The following is a 27,785-nucleotide window of genomic DNA, read 5'->3' on the forward strand; positions in this document are numbered from 1 at the left end:
TGGCAGCACAGTGGTACAGCGGTTAGCGTTGCTGCCTTGCAGCATTTGGGTTAAATTCTGGTCTTGGGTTCCATCTGCATGGAGTTGTATTTGTACGTTCTCCCTGTGTTCGCATGGGGTTCCTCCAGGTGCTTTGGTTTCCTTCCACAGTCTGAAGACAAACTGGTAGGGTAATTGGACCTTTTCTGAGAATGCCTGGCGCTGGGTTGGTATCCTGTCCAAGGTGTATGCCTGTTACTTGTTGGAATAGGCTCGTTTTATATTTAAGTAAATGTGCCGTGGGATAGTAAAGGTTGAGAACACTAGTGGAGTTTCCTGCAACTTGAACGTCTCTCCTATAAAACAAGAAGCTTTTGTCTTCAGCATGTTGTTAGCATTTACTTCTTGATCTGTCACCAACACCGAATGACAAACAAGGATAAACATTGTTAATTTGGATTTCATCTTATTTGTGGTGGAATGTATTGTATGTGAGTGATACTGCATGTTTTAAGAGCTGGGTTTAGGCGTATTATTTAATCGTATAAGTCAAATTGCAAATTACCCGCCACCATGACAGTTTTTAACATACACAGCAGGACTTCCTGATTGATATTTTAAGCAATTTGCTTTTTTGAAGGTGGCTGTCAGCTAGGATTTCAATGTACAAGATTCATCTGTGGCTGAGTGCGCTGGTCCCTGGAAAGGGGAAGGGATTAACTTTCACTATTTCACAAACATTATAGATTCTCTTCCTTTGAAGCCAATTAGGGCTCTTTTTAGCCTGTCGGTATCAAAGCAGAACATTTCATTAAGTCAATGTCTGTCATGCTGAGGGTGATTAATGAGTTTCTCTAATACATCATAAAGAATGATATGTAATTTTTTTTCTTCTTTTAAAAAAGGAAGGTAGGGGGCATATACATTTAATTCCAATTTAATTAAAAAAAACATTCAAACTATGTTTTTAAGTTTCTCTCTCCTTTAAAAATTGCCATTCTTAAGAGGAACTTCATTAAGGTTATAATCTGTAGTGGAACAAAGCAGAATCTTGTAGAATGGGAAAAAAACAGATGGTTAGTTTGACAATTCACCTTGTACTACAGTTTCACTTCTTTGGAGAATTGAGGTGAAACAACAAACTTGCAGCAGCTGTTTCCTTGTGCCTCTTTTACAAAGACCTTTTTATTTTGCTGTTCCACAAGTGGCATACACTAACAAAGGATATGAATATACCCAATTTACCACAAACAGGATAATGTGGATATTTGTCATGTCACATTTCAGGAGGATTTAGTATAAATTCTGTCATATCCAAGCACAAGGGTGCTATCTTCAAAAATAGCATCTAAAATAGACTTTAATGGGGGTTCAGATTTTCTATATGATTTTTTTTTCAACAACTTTGCTACATCACTTTGAATTGTTTTCTTACATGCTTCTTTTTCAGTGGATGCTTGGTATGGGATAAAACAATCAAGTTAACAGTGGTGCTTTAAACTTCTAGAAAATGATATGAAATAACAAATAAAGACAGTGGCTACATTATAGCCCTTTAATTCTGAAAATGTTCAGTTCTGAGAATATTAAACTCCCTAAGGATTTGCACAGGTTTAAAAACTAAAATGAGATGATTAAACTCTAAAACTTGTTATCCAAATATTTAGTTCAATTTGTTAATTAAACTCCTAATGAACAAATTCATACTCATAGGAGGATACTCACATACTCATAGGAGGAACAAAATGTACACTATACCTCTGTATTATTCCAAAACTGTAGTTTCCCATCTCAGTAACACAACTCATTTTAAAAGGAAAAAGTAGTGGTGATAGGACAGAACAGATTGAGATTATTTATTGCTTCTGCTGTCTGAATGACATTTACAGGGGGTAAAACATGATATTATAATTTAAATGCTATTAAATGCTAAAACTAAAAAAAGTTTGGATGTTAGTTTATGTTAGCTTTTTTTCCTTCTTGTAATTCCCAAGGGCAGTTGACAGTCAGAGCATAATGGTGGATTACTGTTACTTGGCTCTGTTCACAAAAACATCTTAGACGGGATAAATGCGATGCCATCCATCAACTTTAAGGAGACCTAGTTATATATACCTGCTAAGTCCACTTAATACTCTGCTGTGCTCTGTCAATAGTACGGACCAGTAACATGTGTGGTATGACCTGAATGCTTAATGAGATTATTTCTGAAAATAATGTGCAATCATTAAGCACAACTAGACGAATTTTAACAGGGTTTATGCAAATAGATATTTATCCAAATTGTGTCATTTCCTGGTGTCAAAATAAGACCAATAACAACAAAAAACAGAAACAGAAGTTTTTCAGATTTTGATGCATCCATATACAGTAATTTCTAAAAATACTAAAAAGGCATTACTTTAGTGTGAAGATAGAGAAAAAAAGGTACTGACTGACTACATTAGTTTTCTGTTTGACTTTAAGAATTACCAATTATTTTGCTTTACATACTTTAAGAATCAGTAATTATTAATCAGTCTAACTCAATGCTATGACCTTGTCACATCTCTGACAGGCCCACCTTCACACATGTCTTTGAAATGTGCACTGTTGAGCCATCTGTCTTTTCACACCGCGAAACCTCACAGCTCCAATAGGAGAGATGATGCATCGAATGGAGGACTGGTGCAGTCCTTCACTGATAACACCGTAAGCGCACGGGTTCCTTGTAAAGCTCACAGGCACCTGCCGAAGTCCAATCAGCCACAGCTGCACATGAGAAAAGTGCATACTGGGATCACAGTCACTATCAGCATTGACACAGTCAAACCAGATCTCTGGACAAACCAGGTCAATGTGTCCTGAATGAGTGCTTTTAATGATACGGCTGCTTGGTGTCCCCTGCTTCTCTATTTTCTTAAAAGACAGTTTAAAGATATAGCTCTTTTCCCTGAATAATGAATTGATGATGCTATCATGAAAATTATAGCAGTATGCTGCAACTTCTAAGAACTTAGGACCATATTCAGAAAACATGTACTGTTTTCAGGACAGAATGGCTACTTTACTCCTAATGAGAAAGTGAGACAAACAAGCTGAAAGTGTCAGACAAAGATTAGATTTTAATTAAAGAAAATAAATTAATTTAAATGATTTAAAATGTATCTTTTTTCCACCTTTTTAAAAAACGTTTATGAGCACGGCCTTTAGACGTGTGTCTATGTTATGTGAAAATAACTGGCATTTCATACTGAGAAGAATTTAGTGTACTATCATTCTATGCTGGGCTTTCACAGCTGGTATTTCACAGCACAGTATTTCATGTCATGAAGCTCTTAGATTGCACATTTGCAAGCATGATTCAAAAATTGGAAATAAATGAAAAGAGGTACCACTATACCTCAAGGCTGGATCTAACCATTTGGTCTGAATACCTTATGTCTCATGTTATGAAGAATGGGGATCCAGTCATGAGGCATAAATTACTTGTATTTTGTGTTTTAAAGCACTCAGAATGTACTTAATGCCTCTAGACCAGAACTATCACAATGATTATCCATGTGGTAGTCCATGTTGTGTGGGACCTAAGATGTTTTTTATACAGCCTTTGCAAACAGCCTGTTTCTTAAAAACAGAACTTAAAAGCTTGTTTGAAAAGCTTTTATTTGTGATATCTAGCACAAGTGGGAGAAGTGGCGTCATTTACATTATTTTTTTCATTAGTGAAAAAAAGACTAGAGTCATGTACTATGAGGCCATTAAACTAGGTGGGCCTTTTTTTTCCCCCTAGGGTCTGATACTTATGGTTACCTTAATGAGTTTTTAATTACACATCACCCCAGATCTGCTAATGAACACTCTTCATATATGATTCTCGCAGTGACTCCTGCTGGGCAGAGGCTGCCGAAGATCGAAATGTGAGAATCCCCCGTGCCTGCTCCTGCTGGGGCACATTAATTGGCCTGCGGTACATCAGAACAATCTCGGCCGGCTACGCATGCATCCTCATGGCACCACGGCTATCCTCGGACAGAGGACAGACAGAAGTCATCGAGCCCCGGAAACCCCCTCTACTCTATACTCCATCAAGCTGCTTTAGAATTCAGCCGCTGAAAGAGCTTTTCACTCAAGCCTTCTTTCTGTTCTGTTTAGCATATGCAAAAGTTCCCAGTGCACTGCCCATTCTAAAGCTGGCAAAGCTAAAGGCAAATTTTCCACACGTTTCTGTTCATTTATAAGTGTGCTCAATATTTTATGAAACTGAAGAGAGTTGGATTAAGCTGCTAAAGGAAGTAAAATGTTAAGATGGACATGAGAGCAGAGGGGTTTTATTGGTACTTTATTCTTTGTTGATTTACTTTCTGTTCCACAAGATACACACACAACACTTTTTCTTCCACCATTTCACAAGAGGAAAACACTCTGACAACATCTCTAATTAAAGTGGGTTATGATTAAATTAAGAGTTTTTATTCAGTTATCAGCACTCAGCAGTAAAGGAAAATTTGTATTCAATTTCAGTAAAGGTCGCACTGTACCCATGTCATTTAAAAATGCGGCATTGCTTCTATTGCAGTCTGTGATGTGACACTATCTTAGACTTGTCATTGGAACAGAATACAAACGTATTTCAAAACATTTACAGATGATACAGTACATTTATTTTTTTTAACCCCAATTTCTTTAAAAGCACCTCTAGTGCTTACCATAACAGATAAACAAATTATACCATAATTCCCAAGAGGCATTGGCTAATTTACTCAGTTATTGATATTAAACTAACCACTTGTCCAGAAATTAGCTTTGAATATATTGATATTCTTATACATCAATATTGATCATGTGCATATTACATTTTGTTCTGTAAGTCTCTTAATGGGATAATATACTGTATCTTGTGTTTAAAACCTAAACCTACAGCATAGAGACTCAGTTCCTGAATGGCCATAACTTTTTTCCACCTGATCTCTCAGTTATAAAGATGGTCTGATGATGGTCTAAAATGCATAATTATAATACTCTATGATAATCGAGACCTAAGAAAATAATTGGGTAATTGTTTAATTGAGAGGGGTAGAAGAAATATGAAAAGGGAATAGGTTGGAGTTGTTGAACATCTTGTTCTGTCTGAATGTGACCAGTGCGTAAAGATTAATACTCATACTAAGATACTAGCACAATCAATCAATATTGTTATACTTCTGACTGTTCTGATCAAATAAACTACAGACTTACCCCATCAGGTCTTCCATCTGATGCTGTAACAATCAGGATATATCGATCTGTGCTCTCTCTGTCCAAGGGCTTACTTAACACCAAAAACCCTGAACTGTGAAAAGCAGAAAAAAGAAAAAAACAACGATGACTAATCACATTTGAACATCTGTGATGTGTGAGACATTGTCACTCTTACAGACTTAAAAATAATGTGGCATCCAACTGTGTTTTTGTTTTGTTTTCTTTTACTTTGATCCTAAGTTTTTCAGAGCGAAAAAAACACTTCAAACTGACATTTTAAAGAATTGCATGCAGAAAAAAGAATTTGTACTTTTCAGACAGTGAAGACAATTCATACAGTTACATTTTGACTAAAATATGTCTATTTGGTGATTGATTTCAATTTTAAGATAATTCTTGACCTCATGTTTGCCTTAGTCTAAACCAGTAACTATAAAAGGATAAGGGATTTTTAAAACAAAGCAAAGCTAAAATAAAATGGCTTTAAGATAAAATTGTGTTACTGTCAGACCTGTAATGTATTCAGAAGTTTCAGAAAACGTTAAAAAAATTAAATGATTGAAAATAGAAACAAAAATTGCAAACTTTTTCAAGATTGGAGTTACGGTGTTATGTTTTTGAATCAAGAAAATTTTGAATGTTCTACTCCATTTAAATAAATATAAAAATATATAATGATTACAAATTTAGAAACATATTTTATTGTAAAGGAAAGTATTTGCAATCCCAACACATGGTGTAAATGTCACAGATGCTATTACAGGTAATTCTAAACTCAGATGTTTTAGATTCTCATATTTTCATAATTCATAATTAAGGTGGAGCTCAACAGTTGAGATGTTGTTGTGTTAGCTGACACCGACTTTGATTCTCCAGGTTACACAACTCAAGTATCCCAATGTTATCGGGGTTGGATGAGCTTGACTCAATGAGGGTTCCTTGCTTGACTTGCAAAAATAGCCACTGGTGCCTGCAGGTAATTATTTTCTAAGGTACTACACAGCCCACAGAGTTTCATGTGTTGTGAAGGAAGCTATCCCGAATAAAATGGTTGATTGTTTGATTGCGGGTGAGTAGCTCAACAGTATCTGAAGGATAGAGCCTGCAATCCTTGTACTGTCCCATGCTGGTACAGGGGATGTAGCAGGGAGCCGGGAAATAAAATAAAAACTGTGATTCCAAATTGGGAGAAAAAAATATAACTAAATTGAAAACATGATCAGATGTAAGCAACTGTTAAAAACTATGCTTTACTTGCACCCAGAAAATGCTTTTCATTTCCATTTCCACTACTGCAATTATTTAGCTAATGCAACCAAGAAATAAAATATATGTACAGACCCCCAAGCTATTTGGTTTGTCTGTAATAGGCTTTTATGGTATTGGATTCAGCAACCAGAAAACACCACTCACAACTAGATTCCAAATGCTGCTTTTTCATGTATAAGGGAGTTTCTGCTCCAAGACAAATTTATGTAGCATTACATACAGGAAAAAATTATTTCATCTTTTGTAATTGTGTTGCATACAACATATGGGAAATTTAGAAGGAAAGTGGAGAATGTTTTTTTTTGCTTCAATCTGTTTAAAGATTGTTTCCACATTCTAACATACTAACTACATAGATTTTATTTGTATTTATTTGGTAGTGTTACTAAGTCCATTGATAGAGTCCATGTCTTAAAGAATATACAGCATATAGCAGCTGTAACTTTTGTAATTGCCAGTTTTTGCATGTTTATAATTAGTAATACAGTGAAGAGTAAACAACCCCTTTGTCTACATTGTTACATAAAAGAAGAAGAAGAATCACCTTAAATTATATGACCAGCCTTAGAAATAAAACATAAAAATGTCAATGTAAATCATACTCGTTCACATGTGCACAGTAAATGTACTTATTACAAATACTTTTAAAAATGCTAGCTATGGCTTTATAAAACGAATATATTTTCAGAAATGAGAATTGTATTTCTAAAACTCTTTCGAAAATAATTGTTTATGTGTGTGCCAGTATTTAGTTATTCCAGCAAAGCCTTCTAGCATAATATACAAACTGTGTGATGCTTTATTGAATCACTTTACTCTGTAATATATAAAAATGGCATCAACCAGATAATAGCACTGGGCATGATTTGCATTGCACATCTTTTATAGTGGCTTGCATTTTACCTAACAGCTCAACATCACTGTTCAAAACTGCTGACTGACTTAATGCAAAAGTTTGAACTTTACTTCCAACTTTCTCATAAACAGGCACATACCAGAAACACTCTGTAACACATGATTAACAGTACAGTAAATCGTGGTGTACATTTGCCCATTCACCCCTCATTATTTCCTGAAGTGTATTTCTGATAAATTTATGTTGAAATTATCTTTCTTGTTCTCCTATCAAGCTTATTCTGTAAAAGTAGGATAAGGCTGACAGCTAGGGAGCATATCAGTTTAAAACCTGTTGCTACTATGATTCATAAAATTCACATTTACTGTAGCTGTTTCCCAAATTAAAGCATTATTAATTAATTTCATCAGTCTATAGGATAACATTCCAGATGAGCTGTAAATCTCTAGTATTAACTGATAACTTAATTGATCTGCCTTCTTGTCTAGACTTTTATTTTCACTTCTATTTGAACTATTTCTTTAGTCAGTCCTGGGTGAATATAAATACCCTATTTCAATAGGTTCCAACAAATTCAGCATACATACCTTTACACAGCCACTACTCAATATTTGCCATTATTTCTGACTAAACAGCTCTTTCTACTTGATCAGTTGATTACACAATTATACTTAAAAATTGGTACAGGGGCAATAATCATAAAAAAATCCCATTTGACCTTTTAAGAGATGAAAGCAAACTTACAAGCACTATACTAAAATCAAATTAACTGTGATTACTAATTCAAATGGAATAAATCCAGAAGGATCAGGGTAAGGAACCACTGGTTTGAACCACTCTTCTCTACAGTATAAGCTGTTGGTGCCCATTCTAAGAATTAAGTTTATTTTTTTGTGAAAAAACTATTTCGAGCTACTGCTCTGGATTTCATTCCAGCTTTCTAAGGTACTGTACCTCCATGCTGTTTTCTGGGATTTTGTGTGGTTTGTGTTCAGCTTTCCAACTGTCAGTCTGTTTTTTCTGTCTTTGTCTTGGACACTTGTTGTATAGCCTCTGTACTACCATAGTTTTCCTCTGTTGCTTGTGGCATGCACATCCATTATGCACAACAATGACTTTTCTTGCAATTACTCCAACAGAATGCACTTCAGTGGGGGTGATTATGGATACAGAATTCCTATAGTTTATCTCTTCCTTCTGAGGGCTGGCTATTCACTTAACATAAGTGCTACCTTTACACTCTTTCAGCCCATTTCAAAAGAACAAGGCAATCAGCTGGGTTGTTCTAGATTTTCACATGGCTTTCCTGACTGAATAAACTGAGCTTCTTAAAGAAGGAGCTTGTTTTTTTCACTAAAATGGGAAAACACATTGTTCAGTGTGGAGGCAGAGCCCTGGATTAAGGGCAGCACGTTGCCTTTTTTCAGCCACAGCAGCCCTGGCTGATTTAGGGATGAGCCGCAGCTGTGGGGGCTCTTTAAGACACACTGAGCACCTCCTCCGAGGGAAGAGCAGACCCCCAAGGGGAGAACCTTCCAGTGACAGTCCCGGAGGGGACTGTGATGCGAGCGTAAGTCAGCGTTTTTCTTTTCTCCTGTCTCGCCGTGTATTTCCACCGGGACAGGTTGAGTTTCTTTTGTGTTTGGCCTTGTTTGTCTTCTTCTAGACTTCGCTGTCCAAAGTGGCTTATTTTTCTTTTTGATTTTGGTTTTTCCCGTTTTCACTCTCTTCACACCGGTGCCTCTGTCCCTTCAGACTGGGCATCGCCGCGGCTCCACCCACTCCCGCAATATTACAATGATCTAGATATTTTTTATGCATACTGCTCCATTCTTACATTTCCATTAAGATCTTATGGCATCTCCATAGGTTTGTCTACCAATTTATATTTTCAAATATTAGTTTAATTGAACAATTTCAAGAAAAAACACAAATAAACACAATAAGCACCCAATGACCAATAAACAAATAACCATCATTCTTATTTACATACAGGGCTTTAGAAAATAACATAACAGGATGTATGAAGTTTTTTAACTGAGGTATTTGTTTCTATACACCTGAAATATACAGTACATTTGGTACCTTGTGTTCCCTATGGTGAATAACCTTTAATTTAATTTAAAAAACAGTGATTTCTTTATTTGGGATGTTTAAAGAAAAACATACAAAAATCTGTTAAATGGATTAGGCAATTAGGAAATAAATTGTCATTTTTTATTAGAAAAGAATAAAATATTCTTAAGTCACTTGTTTCCTTGTTATGTTGTTTGTTTTGGGAAAAGTAAACTTCACTAGTGTGTTAATGTTTTATAACACTTTCATTTCTTTCAGTTTGAGACTGTTAATACTGAGCCTTTTGTGTGTATGACTTGTTTGAAGTAACCCTTGGAATCAGTGCTGTCTTATTTAGCTTTCACACATACCAAAGAGAAACAGAAAATGCCTGAGACATGGAGCTTTTGAACATTAATGACTCATCCTACTTTTTCTCCAAAGTTGCAAAGGAACATGCTTCAATAGTCAAGCTCATGTTTATTTCACTGAATTTAACAGGGTAATTTTGTTAAAAGAGACTGCAGGTACTAGAGCTCTCCTTACCACACTAAAGGAAAAGTCAAATTTACACACAATGCTGACAGTAACTTTAGCAAAATAGTTCTAACAAAGCTAAAAAAATAGATTACCAATTTATACATTTCTCTTTTCAAAAACACACAAATGAAAAGTAACCTGGTTCTGTTTCCTATTACATTGACTTATTTTTTATTACTTATTAATTATTCATTGTATTTGTTATATGACAAGTGACAATTGAAGCTGAGAGCATACATACTGTACAGTAGCCCTGCTATCTCTAGTACATAGTGGTGAAATCTTTAGGCCAGATTTCCTGTTACAGAAAGTGGTAACAAGATGGTAACAACATGTTATGTAATAGACTCAGTCACACAGATATTTTTTTGTAAGTTTTTACATTTTTTGGATTGTGTCCTTGGTTTGAGTGATTTATTTAGTCCGTCTTGAAGTGTTATTTTTAAAACTTAAATATTAGAAAGAAAGTTAAAATTTGTTAAAAATGAAAAAATAGGTCCAAATACTGTAGGTTTCTTTATTAACATTTGAAAAGTCCACTGAGGGGGAAATGCCCTGTTAAAATACTCATTCATATGACAATTTTTGACTTGATTCAGATCTGCTCTTTTTTGCCTGATCTCTTTACTGTACATGAATAATAGGGTGACACTTATCAAATTCTATCAGAGGTAAATACAAACCTCAACACTGAACAATGGGATACACCATCCCACAGCAAAACCAGTTTTTAAGTTTTAAGTTGTAAAATATCGTTTTCGCCTCATAACGTGCAATGCATTATAGAAATCCTAACCATGTTGCAACCACACATACTGTAGCAAATACTTAATTTACTGAGCAGATTTATTAAAAACTGAATGTTATTCTGTGAATTTTATAAAAGCATAACAAGTCATTTTAATACCCATCCATCAAAAACCCTATGACTCTTTTTCAAATAACCATAAAAGAGTTAACTGAAAAAAAGAATTGGTTTAAATCTGCAAGCTTTTAATGAATACACTTGTATTTTGAATATTTCTACATATTCTGTTTGTACTTTTCTTTCCTAATGAATAAAACTGACTCTGATGAATGCAATATACAGCATTGCATCAGCTCCACACATTAATCAATTTGCAGGTTTGACACAATGTATCGAACAAATAATTTAATTATCCAAGATACTAGAATAATATATCTGAATGCATTGTTCCCTGGCATGCATTTATATTTTTCTAAAGCAACACCGACACAAAATATGAGATTCACTAAAGGAAAAAAGAAAAATAAAGAATATTACCACAGCACCCACAATGTGAAATTATGAAATTAGTGAATTTATCAGTTCTAAATTATAAAAATATTTTTTATTATTATTATTGTTGTTTCTAAATCCACATTGAACTAACTCCAGTATGTCCAAAATTCAGCAGCCAGAATCCTGACCAAGTCTAGTGCAAGTGATCACACTACTCCTATCCTGGAGTCCTTGCACTGGTTTCCTGTCAAGTTTCATTTCGACTTGCTCATCTACATGTATAAGGCTCTGCATGGCTTGGCACCTCAGTACCTGTCCGAGTATCCTACTCCCCACCTCACAACTTTCGCTTTTCTAAATCTGATCTCCTATCTATCTCCCAAGCATGTCTACAGTATCATATCATGATCATCATCACCATCATCGTCACTATAATAATAATAATATTGCTGTATTTAAGGTGATACATCTAATTGAACGAGTATTTGTAGACTCCTTACAGCTCTTGTGTATGGCAGGGGTCATTTTTTCATCTGCTTAGATATCCAAAGCAACTACTCTGTGTTTTTGTGTATCTGTCACTGCTGGTCTTACTTTTGGGTAAGGTTGAATACATTCTGAGGATCTCCATTTTGGATACGGTACATTATGGGATCACCTTCACGGTCTGTTGCCTAAAGAAGTAAAGAAGAGTAACAATAAACAAGTGAAGAAATATAATTTTCTCTTAAGGTTTTCTTTATTTAAGGTATGTTAGGATTACATTTCTATGTGTGATTTATTTTAAAGTAAGTTAATTGAGAACAAATTCTTGTTTACAATATCAACCCACAGACCTCCCTGTACATCAGAAAGTTTACTATAACAATCTGAGTGAAGTTTCTTGTACAGAGGATATATTGTATATCTTATTATAGATCACATGATACTGAAAAAAATAAAGCATCAAATACTATGCCAAAGACCTGGTCATTTGGTGATATGTTTCGCAGGTGGAAAAGAATGAGACTGCCCCCTGCAGAGCAGAGGAAGAAGTGCAAAAAGTCCATTTATAAAAGTGATATCTAAGCTTATAGTGTGTATGAGTAAGAGGGTGGAAGGGGAAAGATGGGTAAGAAGAAAATGGTTTATTTTAGTATTACTAAAAATATTTAAACTTAAAAAAATAGTGAAGATAAGATACCAGTAACTTTTAAAGCACGTTTTTACCAAGAAAAGCCCTCATTTCATGAACTACCTGCAGGTTCAGTAGAACAGCTCCAGTCCTCATGCCCTCGCTGACTTCCAGACTGTACATAAACTGGGGGAACCGAGGAGGACTCTGGTTGTTCGGTGGTAGAACCTCTATATAGACTGTAGTTATGGAGCTCCTGTAATCAGAATAATTGAATACATTCAAATATACTTTTGTTTCTTAGTGACTGACACATATAGTGAAATAAACATTTTCTTAGCATGCCTGAACACCTTTCTTGTATAATCAGCTTTATTAAACCTTGCTTTGCAGTTGAAATTTTGTCAAGACAAGCCAGGCTCTCTGTAGCATGTGCACAAAACACAAAACAACAGGCTTGTTAACATTTATTAACTGACCAATTTCATAATCTGATTTTTCTAGATACAATTACACTTTTAACACAGTTCAACAGTCATTCAACAGCAAGCTTGTAAAGTCTGGAAATATGATTGTCTCTTATCTGCTAATGTGAAGGGAAGCTTTTAATGGCCCAAGGAGAAATGTCCAAGCTTAAGTTCACACTTTTGATTTGATTTTTATGATCAGCGGAAGCCCTTTTCAAAGCCTGGAATCTCATTGCTGTAGTTCTTAGTTATTCCATGAATAATCTGCTGCACTCAGTGCTGATTGAATTTTGACTAAAGCCACTGGACCATATGGACATCTTGCAGAACAAGAAGCATTCAAGTGATATAACAGCAGTGCACTTGCATGTGCAGATTATTCTAAATATGCACACTCTCTTTTATTGGAATTGCACATGATTTTTATTTAGGGAAGCTTCACTGGAGTGCACAATAAAACTAAGTCAGGCTTATCCAACTCCAGTAAAAAGCACTTATCATGAAATGAATCCTCTGTTGCACTCACTATCCACGTTTAAGATCCAACTTCAGTAAACAAATAATTATTCACCTGCTGCTTCTCATCACTGGTGTTTGCTCTTATCTCAGTGTGTCAATGCCAGTCTTTGCTGTTCTAGCCTTTCCATATCCAGTGCCTCTCCTCATGAGAATTCTTGCCAGGGGGGGACTTAAAATTGACCAGTCAAATAATTCAAATGTTTTATTTTTACTTATTTTTACACTTCATTGTCTATCTCATCTTTCACATCAAGTGATATAGTATGTCGATGCCTATAGGGATTCACCCCTATTATGATTCATACCAAGGGGAATCTGATTGCCTGATTAATTAGTCGCTAATTATGGATTAATTGGCCTTCAACATGCCTTACTGTGCAACATGGGTGAAAATAAAACCCTACATGTATTCTTAAAAACCTATCAGCTTTCATTCCTTTTCAATTTATCTGGACTAGACAGCAAAAATAACAATAAAATATATTAACCTCCTGTACAAGTTAAATCAATTTTTTCTTTCAATATGGTATTCTGGTATTTAAACGACAGCAAGCTTGAAACAAGAAATATTCCAGAATGTGCACACCCAGAGAAGATTAAATTAGAGTGTGGAAAAGACAGTGTGTAAATTTGCATTATTTTGTAATCCCCACCTTCTGAAAGGTAGGGAATATTAGTGTGAGGATGATACTACAAGGTTGGGATTATTGCAGCACAAGCCTGTAGTCACCCAGCCTTGTACTGATTCCAGGGAAGGGGTAACAAGATTTACGGGGGGACTTTTCTGAATCAAAAGTAACTGTGCTGCAAAGCCCATCAATCCAGTTTTAATCCCCATGCTCTTAATTGCTTTACCTTCTCTGCGACACAGGTGCATTGTCAGATGCCCTGACAGTGAGGGCATAGGAGCGCCCTACAATCAGACTGACACCAGGAGCCACTGTGATCAGGCCTGTGCTGTTATTAATGGAGAAATCTCCCTGATCACCAGTCAGAATCTCATAGGTGATTTGCCCATTGGGACCTTCATCGGCATCAAAAGCTGTCAACTACAAAAACAAAAATATATTCCTTTAATGTGAAACATTAAGTTTGATTTCAAGTTTAGTTAGGAAAAAGATTTTTTGTCAGTTGGTGGTTGGTGCTACCTCTTCAGTAATGTATTGTACAGAAATGTAACTTGATAGCTCAGCCCTGCAATAAATTCTTATTGCTCTGAACAGGACAAACATACCAGTACAATAGTTATTGCTCACCAAGTGCAGACTCACATAAATAACACCAAACATCCTGTTAGGAAGAGTACTGTATGTTGTAGTGTGTCAGAAGATGGGCAACAAAACAAATGAAACACGATTGTTGTCTTTCACAGATTTTCAAAGATTCGTTGTTTCTGATTACTTAAAAAAAAATAAATGTGAAAGATTATTTGATTTGATTATTTTAAAGATTATTTTTTAAAAAACTGAAATTTTAAATTTAGATTATGGATTACATATTTTAACCAGTTGTAATTTGTATTACAGGGTTTGTGTGTGGATAAAGATTTCCACACTAATTAGTCACTAATTAGAACTGTGAGGGCATAGAAGCACCCAACAATCTGACAAACACCAGGAACCACTGTGCCCCTGAAGTGTGTTTTTTATATTTAATAGTGGCTTATGTTGTCAAGTGTTGACTACATATTTATGATTACTCCATCTATGAATCATTGCAAAACATTAAATATTTTTTCCAATCTCAAGACAGAGAATATTTTCAACAGTTCTTTACTTCTTGTAATATACACAAAAGTTATTCATATAAAGCAACTGCTAGTTTCTGAAATGCAGAATGAAACCATACTTATTTGGGAAAAAAAAACTTTTCACTGCTTAAAACAGACTTGTTTCTGTTCAGTAAAAATAGATAATTGCAAACTCTTAACGAACAAGTTGTGGAAAAGTCCTGCATTAATAACAAAATTACAAATGAATCAGTTTACACAGCTTTTTTAAGATTTAAATGAGAAATGAATAATGGCTCATATACAAGAATATCATATTAAATCAAACATTTTTTAGGTCTATATTAAAATCTTAAACAGCTTATAGAAATATGACCGGTTATGCACAACATTATATACTTAACCTCACTTCTAAGAAACAGAATAGTTAAGTTTAAAGACAGATTAAACTGGACCTTTTGTATCATTGCTTTGTTTCAACAGGGCTAAGTTACCGACTATGATCATGCCCTGACTGCAAAATACCATTTATCAAAGGTCTAACATATCAAAGCAAGACCACATGAGGAGGAAGGGGGAACTATTCCAATTATCTCAATGAGAATTCATTAATATATTAAGCAAGCTAATTCTATCTTTAAAAATATCATGACAGAGGATTGGAAAGTTGCTATTATTTTAAGTAAGCAGCTCATTTGTGAAAGCAGTCAGTAAATATCGATTACCCGTAATACAGTTTCCCCTGGTCGCATGTCTGTGTAAACATTTACACTGTAGGAGATGTTGGGGAAGGTTGGAGTGTTATCGTTGGCATCAATCACCAGGATATTAACTGTGACTGGAGTACTTTCCTGGACTCCATCAGAGGCTAACATCTATGGGGAAAAATGAAAAAAAAAAAGTCAAACCCTATTTGTAGTGGTAAAGCACAAATTTGCCTAGCTTCTTTGTGGAAATGTCAAAGTTCAGCATTTTATAACACAATCTGTAAGAAAACATTACAGTAGAATTCACAAGTCATTTGCATTGTCTGTATCTGAACATACATAACAGAACAGAAACAATGTTTCCATATAGCGCCACAAAAAAAAGCAAACAAATACCAGAAAATAAGTTGGTCTATTAAAAATAATTCAATCAGCACAGGTTTGGTCATGTTGACACGCAAACCTTACTTGATGAGGTCACAGTTACCATTGAAAGACACTGCCTCTGGGCAGTTGCTCCACTTGTGAGAGATAGCTTTAGGCACTTTTTCTGATAACATGAATCTTGTAATAGCACTGATTCATGGTTTTCCTTAAGAAATACTGCCATACAGATTCATTTGCAGGAGTCCAAGTTTCCTAATTTGGTTTGGGAGCAGAGCCAACAATACTGTCTCTGTTTATTCTTAGTCCAGGCACACAGCAGCAATGTGCAGCTGGCAAAACAAACTCAAGATTATACACTATAGACTTCAGATAGACTTTTTCTTCCTTCACAATTGTTTCCCCATGAACAGAACCACAGTAGACTGATTTTCCACCCAAAATAGAAGTACCACCCTTCTTAATTGCTGCCTGATTAACACAACTCGCCTTCTTTTTACTTGTTACAGTGCAGCTCAAGTGCAGCTGCACCACTTATTTCATGTGAGGCTACTACCTCTTCCTCTGCAGATCTGAATATTATCTATGTATCCAAGTATAAAGAACAGTTTTAACAGTTAATAAGCCAGTCAAAAAAAAACAGGGGATTTAAAGACTAGAAGCTAGGATGGAGGTTCATAAAGACTTAGATCAAATTCACCACTAGGCAAACACCTGGCAGAATGATATTTAAGTGCAGACATCTGTGCAGAATGTCACACGCAGGTGGCAGAAACATAAAACAAAATGCAAGATAGGAAGCAATGAGCTTAAAAAAGCTGCTTAACAAAAAGTCTTAAGTGATTTACATATCATTTTCACCTTCTAGACAATGTAGGGAAACAATAAAAAAGAGAAGAATTTAAATCAAGGGATATAATGTTTTATTAGTAAGAAAAATGTGCACAAACAGACACATTCCTGAGATTAAAGTACACTCTTGCTATTAGGCAAAAAGATCTCAATATTTTTAGTTTTGAACAGAAACTGGATTTCACCAGAATCAACAGTGAAACACAAAGCAGAGGACACAAGTAGAAAACATAGGAAAGTACATTTAGAACTGAGAACAGCAGATTTTTTACACAAGGGGTTGTGAGACTCTGGAACAAACCTCCCAGCAAGATATTGTATACCTTGGTATCTTTCAAGAAATTTTTCAAGATATGATCCTTGGATCAATAAGCTAACATCAACCTTCATATGTAAAATAGAATGAAGCACAAAACATGAGATGTTCTACTGATGTTCTTATTGCTCACTCTACATGATAAATAAAAAATATTATTTGTTATTAAAATAATGAAAAATAACACATATTGTTACACTTCATCCAAATGTTTAAACTTCACCATTCATTAAAATGATGGGCATCCTCACACCGACATTGTTGGGTGGTCAAACAATCATACTGATTTTAAGTGGGTAGCTGCGTCAGCATGCGTAGGCTGCAAAGGAACAAGTAATAGGTTTATTCCATGCTGAAAAAAAGAAGAAAGAGAACACAACGTTTCGGCCGTGGAGCCTCCACACCTGAAGAAGGCTCCACGGCCGAAACGTTGTGTTCTCTTTCTTCTTTTTTCAGCATGGAATAAACCTATTACTTGTTCCTTTGCATACTGATTTTAAGCTAATTAAAACCAATTGTGATTAAACCATTAAATCACCTTTCTTAGAGGATCAACAGTGAAGAAAGAACAAACAAAAGGAGACAAGAAAAGAAGCATCTGAAAGAGTTTCCTCCCTCACAGACTAGAACTGCAGAACCAGGAGATTGGAGTATGAAAAAGATGGGACTGTATGCCTTCAGTAAAGGACTTCTGTTTTATATATGTGGAATAATGATTTCTTGATTGTGGTATGCAATAGGCTAAAAAACTCCTGTAAAAATGTATTGTTAGGAATGAAGAAATAGGTTCCCATTTCTATAGCATCAGTTTAGGTAATAATTTAGTTCTCAGTACAATCTTCTATTGGGTAAGACTGTTTTCTTCATTCCATGTACAGCATAGTATTTGTGCCTTAGTTAAAAGACGACTCCCATGTTTCTATGTCTGTGGAAGGCAGAGCAGGGCTCTGAAACTCATAGATTTTTAATAGGTGTACATAGAATAAGTGAATGTATTACTGTAAATAAGTATTTGTCTTGGTTATTACATTGTTACCACACTGCACCAGAAAACAAAGAAAACACGTGCTGTGTTGCTGTACAGTATTCCCTGACAATACCAGATGTGCAATCATTAACATGTACTAATTTGCTTGCATACAAAGGTGGTATCAGAACCTGATTTGATATTGGCTTTGATTTAATTGATCTTATTATTTTTTAAATGTTACTGTTTGTTCTTTCCCTGCAATCTCTTATTACAACATAAAAATATTTTTAAAAATAAGTTTGCATATTACATTATTGCATCAAAATCTACACATACAAGGAATGAAAAGTTGTCCAATGATTCTAATCAGCATGGGGCAATGTGCAGTCATTCACTGACAGGATGCATGACACTCGTATCGTATTGTTTTATGTCAGTACTTCTTAGCAGCACTTCAGTTCAAAGCCTTGACAGAATTTTGCTGCAGGCATTTACCTTTTCCAGTAAAAAAACACAGTTATGAGACTCTAAGTCTTGTTCTGTGCAATGAAGCTCAGGGCAAGGGTTATTTTATCTGTAAAAGAGTGCCAGACTACTCTAGAACAAACATTCATGTCATACTCAGAATCAATTAGAGATCAAAAGGTAAGTCTCACTGTAAACAAAAGGCCAGGTTTGTGACAGAATGCTACTTACTGTATGTATATATTTATGATATGATATGATTTATACATTAAGCAAAATAGCTTATAAGAAGATGGAAAATCTCATTTACTAATTCCAAAATCATCCATCTGTCCCAAGTAGTGGATATACTTATACCATACTCTCTATGCATGATGATATCTTTATTAACTCTTATAAATAAGAGCACAGCATGTTGAAGAACAGTCCATCAGTAACTTGTAGTATGTGAAATATATCGTTAATCCCACTGAATTCCATGATGTGAAAAATATGTCTTTAAACCCTTCACTAGAAAAAGTGTACCCCTTTCACTGTTTTAATCAATTTCTGACTATAAGCTGTAAGAAATGCAGGACAGACGAAGAGTGCTTAGAATTTTAAGATGCCTGGACCAAGTCTCCAGAGTCATAGGTAGAGGAAGAATAGGAATTTATACTTGGTGAGACAGAGACAAATTATAGTTTCCTATAAGAAATAAACTCTGTAAATGGTACATGTTTAAAAACAATGGCAAACACACATACACATAAACAAGATAAAACAAAAAAGAATATGACTTCATATATAAGAGTTGCATATACTGTAGCATTGCTGATATTTTTTTAATCAAACTTACTATATTAAACAAAAATAAGAAAAGCGTTATCCACACATTTGATCTAGTAAGGATGGAGACTTGGGCCCAGACGTAATCAAAGGTTTTTGTCATGCCCTCTGTCGCTCCTACTCTGTCCTGCCCCTAGTTTCCTGTGCTTTGCTCTCCTTCCGGTGTCTCTCTCTCTCTGGGGCTATATATTTCCGGGTCACTTATTCTCCTTCGCTCAGCATTGACGTTCGGCTGTCCTGAGACCCGCCTTGCACCAGGATGCCCCACGTCCGTTGCCTGAGGGCACAGGTTTCTATACGACTCCTGAACTGCTGAGCCCGGGCTAACCCCTCTCTCGCCACTATGCATTGGGTCTTTTTCCGCTCTCCTGCCTCTCCACAGTTTGTCCTTTTTCAGACATCCGTGACAGTTTTCATGCCATTAATAGGACTGTCTGTACAAAACGGATGAACTTGGCTGTTGTTATTAAAACAAACAAACTTGGCACAGCTGAACTGGTGTCTTGGGGCTTCTCTACTTCAGTGCAATGAATTGTGAGTTGTTTTAAATCGCTATACCAACACAACAAATCTCCAGCAATAAGACAGTCATACCATGAAACTTCTTATTTTGTCTTTACCTTGGACATCATGTACCCAGAATACTGAGAATTGTATTGAGACTTTATTATGGCTTTAGATAAAACGGTAGGGGCTGTTTCTTATTTTCTTTGGAAGTAGTTTGAAAAGTTTTGTCCTCCTGATTACAAATAGGTGAATGTTATAGCTAAATCACATTCAACAAACCACAACTGTATTTGGCTGTATAATAGCAAACTATGTTGGTTCAAGATCTTGTATTTCTTATCTTTTAAGACCTGAAAAAATATAGACTCCCACAGGGTGTTTACCATAATGTGCTTTCACAAACAGCCACAATAAACTAATAGGGGGCTTATTTTAAGAAACCTTTAAATGTCCTACATCTCCCTGATTTCAATTAAAATGTTTAACAAGAAGCTGATAGCACTCAAGTGAATTGCTTATCTCAGACTGAACAATGTGTCAGTTAATCGACATATTTTCATGTAGATGCCACAAGCTCTATCCACGAGGGAACAAAAGAATGTGGGTAAAGGTGTCACTACGTAATGCTTCATCAGATCTATAAAAGAAAACCTCAGATTAACTCCTCTGGTACTGCACCAGGGAATCCTACTGCTCCATTACAGTCATAGGCATACTGTGAGCAACAAAGACAGCTGAGTGCTTTGTACCAAGAACAACTGTGACCAAGGTTACTCCAGAAAAGAGGGGAGGTAAATATATATAAGATGGTAAGAGGCACTTAAAAACTTTCTTCCCTAAAGAAAAAGGTTGAAGCTTACCATTATAACTTCAGCAACAGAAAGAAAATTCAAAGCAGACTCAGAAGCTAACATTCATGTCCTCTTCTGCTGTCAAAGAAAGCCTCGAGCCCTTTGGAAGGACTATAGTAATTATACGTAGAAGGTCACCAACAACTTTGAACAATCCTAGAGTCTGTAGAATACTCAGGAATTCCATCCATTAACACTTCTTTAACAGACATACCTGGAATGATTTGATACCTAAAGTACTCTAAAGCATTCTACATGGTCTTAAAGGGCAAAGCAAAAACTGACTAGCAGAGAATGTGCTAGTTGGAATTGCAACTGCTTCAAGTAACAGGATGCTAATTTATACAGAATAATTTGGGATATATGCCTAGAAAAATAAGTGCTTTTTGATACACTGTTGCCAATATTTATTTCTTACTCATAAAACCATTGCTTTATCACCAGTAGGATAAATTAATATTGTTTCATCATCCATGTTGTATGGATATAATTGGAGACCAAAGGTCAGACTTCATCTAATAATGAAATTTTACATGCTGTATACAATACATTAATTATAAGTTAATCATTAATTAGTTAATAATACTAATTAGTATTATACTAATTAGTTAATAATAAAAATGATAGCTAAGAGTCTATTAAGAAATGATCATGATGGTCTTAACGACTGCTTCTAGCTTGTGGATGCTCTGAGCAAGTTCAGACCTTATTTCATAAGTTATTTCAGACTGCCAAATAAGATGGTGAGTGGAACATGTTAGATTAAAACAGCAAAAAACATTGAAAAGCTGTTGGCAACAATCATGGATAGTTAGAACAGCCATTTCCTCAAAGTTGCATTTCTATACACTAAATGCTGAAGTAACAGCCAGAGTTGCAAATCAAGGTGAGGGATGTATAATTCTTCCAGTATTTTGAACTATTTTCCAGTTTTACAAACATTGGTTTGAAAATGGTTTGTCTGTTGAGCTAAAATCAACTTCTGTCATCTTAAGAGAGACCTACTGTAAATTTTCACCTACTGTATGAGTTCAAGGGTGTTTTCTTCAGTTGGTGCACTGCTAAGGCAGTAACATGTGACATATTTAGAAATAAGATATTAATTTAAATTAATCAAGAGATTAACCTTCCATGTTGCAATCAGAAAACAAACACTTTTAGAAGTTATTAAAATGATGATTGAATAAATAAAACCTTTGGTACAGCCTTTGTGAACTGATTATACTTTTTTCTATAAAAATGGCACAGCACAATGGGAACATCACATCAGATGTACAGTACATAGAAGTATTTATATGTGGGATAATAGTGTTTTAGTGTGTCCTTTGGCACCTCACACTTGTGTTATTATAGAAACATTAAAATTCACATTCAATAAATACTTGGCATTTTTACAAAAAACACAGTTTAGATTAAGTTTAAGCTGTGACTATAGAAACAAATCTAACCATGACAGAAATCAGCCAATTTACATAAAAGAAAACTGACTAAACCCTCTAAAACTTTATACAATGTGAATTCTACAGTATATTATTGGACCTAGTTATTGAATAAACTGTGGTTCTCTTGCTGGTAAAAGCTTTTAACTTAATTGAAAAGTTTTATGAAACTGCATACAGTATGCAAAACTTGCAAACCTGACTGCTTTGAAGGTACTACAGTTGTCACGCTAATTAAAACACATTATGAATAAAATAGCACTAGGAATGGAAACAGCCTTCACCAACAGTAAAAAGATGTGGCAAATGTATGCTAATTGCTACCAATATTCTATTGTTAATTTCTAGTACTGTGTTGGTTGTCTTCTGCGTTAAATAAACTTGAATGTAACATTATTATTTCTTATAAGACCTGCCTGCTGAGAAGACTATGGAAACAGTTAATGAGACAGGCTACTGTATAACATTAAGGACCTCACATTTATCTTTCCCACAATTTAATTTTTTAGTAATGCTCTTACATTGATTGCTTTTTACTTATACAAGCAATCAATACAAAAACCCTAGGCTTTTACTTTTTTATATGTATACCAAAAACAAATAGCTACTGTAGTTATTTAAAAAATATATATTCTCTAGCATCCCATGAATCTGGACAAAAACAATTCGGTCCGTCAAAAAAAAAAAATAGGACCCAAATTCTAGACAAAACTCAAGCATGTAGTTAAATTACAATTACTTTTATTTAAAAACTAAAGTTTTATTTAAACATGTATGTGCATTGCTGTAATCTCCACCAGCAGTCAAATTAGAAATAAGCCATTACCAAAATTGTTCTGTAAGTTGACTGGAGGTACTATATTTTTTAGTACAACTTGCTGTACTGGAACATTCAAAGACAATGTACAGTAACTGCAATGAAAGGCAGTGAAACCGCCAGAACAAATGTTACTCCTAGTAAGAGAATGTGGGCAGAGGACATCAGGCACTTACCACGAATGTGTAGGTTTGTTGCTGCTCCCTGTCCACTGACTTCAGTAAGGTCAGGTAGCGCACTATCCCGGAGGGAGTCGCAGTAAAGACTGTGTTGTAGTTGTTTAAAGAAATCTGCAGCATGGGGTCTTTGGTCTTTAAAACATGATTGAAAAGCACAATTAACCCAGTGACATGTCACGATTGCTGTAGAACAAAACCTAGTCAATGTGTCTTCTCTCCTCATGTTGCAATCACAACAACTTCCAGCTCATGTTTTCTAAAGACCATGGCACTATTCGACCTGTGTAACAAGGCTGAATCTGGGGAAATTTTAGGAGGTCAGTTTAATTTAATTTCTAGATCTGTAATTTACCTAATTTCAGTAGTTTGGTCAAATCTTAATTAAGACGAGCTTTACCTGTTCGGAAGGATGGGGCTGTCAGAACCCCCCAACCTTACCTTTTAATGAAGGATGACACCCTAAACAAGGGCGAAGATGTGGTGTAGGGAGGGATGCGACAGTGAACCACTCAAGCGAATGTGTAAGAATCAGGATATTTCAATGTACTGTAGGTAGGCTGAAGGGGCCTAGATTAGAACTTTTGTTTAAATGCCTACATATCCTGCTTGATAATTTTGTGTTTTATTTCAATATACAGTACAGTTATTTTCTTTTCTTAACTGTTGAATAACCTGTTAAACACTGTATTTTCAGGCATGCTGATTTTGTATCTGATTGTGTTATCATTTTTCATTCTTACTAGCCATTCCAGGAAAAAGAGTGTCCAAAAGTGTGTGTCACGCTTAATTGCCAGAAGATACACAACTCATTTATCTTGTTGCATAAACCTGGAAAGGGAATGAATATGAATCATGTCCATTCATAGCACTGAATATTCATACCTGAATATACAGCACTTTAGTATGCCACCACTTAAAGTGTCTCTCTTTAAGAAGTTAGAAGTGTTTTTGCTGTTGATCAGTTTCCTTTGTATAATAACCTAAGAATAGTTACAAATGAGAGGAGACCTTGGGTAATATCTTGCTTACCTAGAAACATTCTGGAATTTACCCATCTTTTTAGAAAGGCTTTAATTGAATGGATATTTGTAAAAGACAGTAATGATATGGAAACAGATGAACAGCAACACTGAATCACACATAATGAGAACAAGATGTAGATCAGTTAATAAAAGGAATAATAGCACAATAAAGATGATACACACAGCTCCTTTAGCATTGCAAAACATAACATAAATCTCACCAGTGAAGCAGTAAAGCTGTCAATAGCATCACTGCAATAACTATTTTTAAGAACATAAAATAAAACTCTGTACATCCTAGGTGTGTTAAACGTCAGACCTAATCTAGGGAAATCCATAAAATATGATATTCCTTATTCTGAAACAAGCTCTTCTGTCACCTGTTTTTTATCTAATGCTTAATGACAAAATTGCATAAATTTAACAGCCTATGGGTATGAACCCTGGATTGGTAAATGAGTCTGATAGTATCCAGTATTTGCAACTCAACTACAGAAATCATTCTGATCAGGTTTAGATTTGACCTATTCAGTTCTTCAATCAAAATACATCATTTATTGACAAAAAAGTACCAACCATAAGCAAGTGCTTTACCAACTTCAGCAAGTGAAAGGAAAATATTCAAATATTATAATAACAATGGCTAATAATTAATGGCTGCTGGTGACAAAGCTTTTTGTATTAGTGAATTCAGATGTAAAATCCATTAAAATGATGTTCAAACAAAAGACAAAACTTTAAAGTGTCCATGCAACTCTAGCAATACAAAAGGAGACAATACAGGGTATATGAAGAAAAAAACAAGGCATTAACCCCAAAAGGGCTCATGAATTGATATGACTGGAGTAGCAAGAAACAAGGGAATAGAACAGACTGTTTTTTATGACAAAGTCTCTTTTAGTACTGTGTAGGGAAGAAAATGAATAAAAGATTCAAAGTAGAGTAATGGTCATATTGTTTTGTTAAAATAACAGGAGACAAAAACAGCCTTTAAAAGAAATAATTGTCTGTACTTGTTCCAGCCAATCAAAGAATGCTTTGGAATTTCAATGAGAAACAGTAAAAAGCTGAAGTTAATTTGGCAAGCACTGTGTTATAAAGATTAACAATGAAGAAATGAAGAAAATAAAAAATGCAGCATAATCTAACATATTGTAGTCTAACAAAACAGCTTTCAAGACCCTTTAGACCCTTTAGACCATATTTACTTGTCTTACAAGATGAAAGGCTGATGTTAAATGTGCCATTTCTCATATTTAAAATGTCTTATTGCCAACATTTTCTATTTTTAACAAATGTGCAGTATACTGATGGTATATACTGTATAGATATGTTATATGCTGTATGTATGGAGGTTTATTGCCTGCCTATTGAACTGTAACTCCCATGAGGTCTTTTAAAGTTTTCTGAAGGTTAGCATTCCCTGTGTCTGAGAACTGTCCACAAACTATTACTTGATCACTTGGAGGTGCTTGCATTTCACTTCTGCACATTACAATCAGGCGTCATTCCAACCTGACAACAAGACCCTCATTACCCTAACAGTTGCATGGAATGTTATTTTTTTTCCATTTTTGTGCTAAATTGGTAAAAAAAAAAGTACAGAATACAAAATAGGTTATTTACTGCAAATCTTGGTAGGCAATTGAAACAAAATTATCTCCTAACTACTAGAACACTCTGGAGCTCTTGTCAGTATTATTATAGTTAATATTATGTATCATTATAAACTATTTTTACATAGAATACATGCTCTATTCTCAAGATTGTTCCACATAAAGAAGTGTAATGCTCCTTAATGCAGGCTATAAATTTACAGTAAGTAAGACTTTAAAAAGTTTTCACAAATTATTCAACTACAAAACCACACTACTGTATGTCAGGTCCATGCTGTAAAACAATAAGGTACAAGTAATCATAATTTCTCTCTTTTATGCAAGAAAATTACAAAATAATACATTTTCTGTTAGGTATCTTAAATAAGCTCCCTGGAAGAATTTTGTTGCTTTCTTATTTTTTATTGCTACTAGGTAATGTTAAGATAATGCAGGCTCAACATTTTAGAATTTGAAGTCTGTCTTTTTGCCAAAAACAAACTACGTTTTTCCTCCTGTCTACCATCATAAAGTGTGCAGTAATCTGTTTATATTATTTAATCTGAAATTTATTGTTTCTCAGTCTGAATACTTCAGAGTGGTGAAGGAGTGGTGAGAGAATGCAATATCATTTTTATTTTCTTTTTTTCCTGTTCGGTTTTATATTTTACAATTCAAGGGTTTCTGTAAGAGCCCCAAGGAAAACAAACACCCTCAGATAGTCCTTTCTCCTTGTCTTGGTGTACAATATGTTTGAAAGATTTTAATTTTTTAATTTTAAAAAGTTATAGCTGCCTTATTTTATCTTCATGTACCAGGTAAATTCTACTTCTTTCATTCTCATTTTTAAATACTGTATATTCATTAGATTGTTATTATATTAAGGTAAATGATAAAACTAGTCAGATCTTAACAGAGAACTTAGATACAGTATGTCATAGGTCGAAAAGGTTCATGTTATCAGCACCTCCTGTAAGCACAGGATTTCACAGCTTTTAAGAAGATCTTGCCTCCGAACTTTGATCTACAGTACGACTGCCAAAACACAAATCACATTAGTTTTATTTTAAACACTCTAATTCTATATAACATAACTTACAACTGCTGTGATGTGGCTTACTGTATATTGTTTTATACATCTGTCAAATTAAATGAGCACTCTTAGTAATTTCAATTTTTTACTCCACATGTGTGAGCATGAAAATACCTTAATGGAATTTTAATGTCCAGAACATTATAAATTTAATCTTTGCTGATATCTGATAGATCATAGATATGATCAGTGTTGTTTATTAAATTAACACCACAACTAATGTTGATTTTTAGCTTTTTTGGTTAATACTTAATGAAAATCATACATTTACAGTACAGGATGTGAAAAATATTAGAAATATTAAAGAAATATCGGGAGTAATGTGGCAAAATTTCCAAAAATGGTAAAAATAAAGAAATATTGTCCGAAGACAACACAGGAGAGCAGTAAGGAAGGCTTCATGCAAAATTATTAAAAACACAAGCACACACCACAGCAAAGAAAATGAAAACTTCACACTTTTAATTGGCACAGAAACTACCAAACTCCCTAATACCTACAGGACTGGCACCAGGAGCAAGCTAAAATAAAAAGAAGACAAGAAACAGGAATGGTGTGATTGAAAAGACAGTTTTCAAACCTCTGTGTATCTTTCCAACCAACATGAATGTATGAGAGTCTTCTCATTATACAGAAAAGAACACTAGGGTTTACCATCTATTTGTATTGCATGTACACACATTGTAATTTAGCTGCTAACAAAATGCCTCCATAAATTAAAGAAGACATTTAAAATAATTAAGTTAACACTTTAACTGATTGTGGTCTT

General features: G+C 34.8%; 1 protein-coding gene across 1 annotated transcript in view; it reads right to left on the reverse strand.

The window, feature by feature from the left end:
• pcdh15b (protocadherin-related 15b) overlaps nt 1-27,785 on the reverse strand; it is a 190,866-nt gene that overhangs the window by 80,619 nt on the left and 82,462 nt on the right. Inside the window, exons 11-16 of the mRNA XM_088915772.1 lie at nt 23,304-23,438; nt 15,717-15,866; nt 14,118-14,311; nt 12,400-12,532; nt 11,757-11,836; nt 5,197-5,290 (exon numbers count right to left, since the gene is read on the reverse strand). Of these exons, the coding sequence (XP_088771898.1) occupies nt 5,197-5,290; nt 11,757-11,836; nt 12,400-12,532; nt 14,118-14,311; nt 15,717-15,866; nt 23,304-23,438 (786 nt within the window). The remainder of the gene's footprint in view (nt 1-5,196; nt 5,291-11,756; nt 11,837-12,399; nt 12,533-14,117; nt 14,312-15,716; nt 15,867-23,303; nt 23,439-27,785) is intronic.

Source organism: Atractosteus spatula, chromosome 5 (genome assembly GCF_055471065.1).
Source record: "Atractosteus spatula isolate fAtrSpa1 chromosome 5, fAtrSpa1.hap1, whole genome shotgun sequence".
Classification (NCBI taxonomy): Eukaryota; Metazoa; Chordata; class Actinopteri; order Semionotiformes; family Lepisosteidae; genus Atractosteus; species Atractosteus spatula.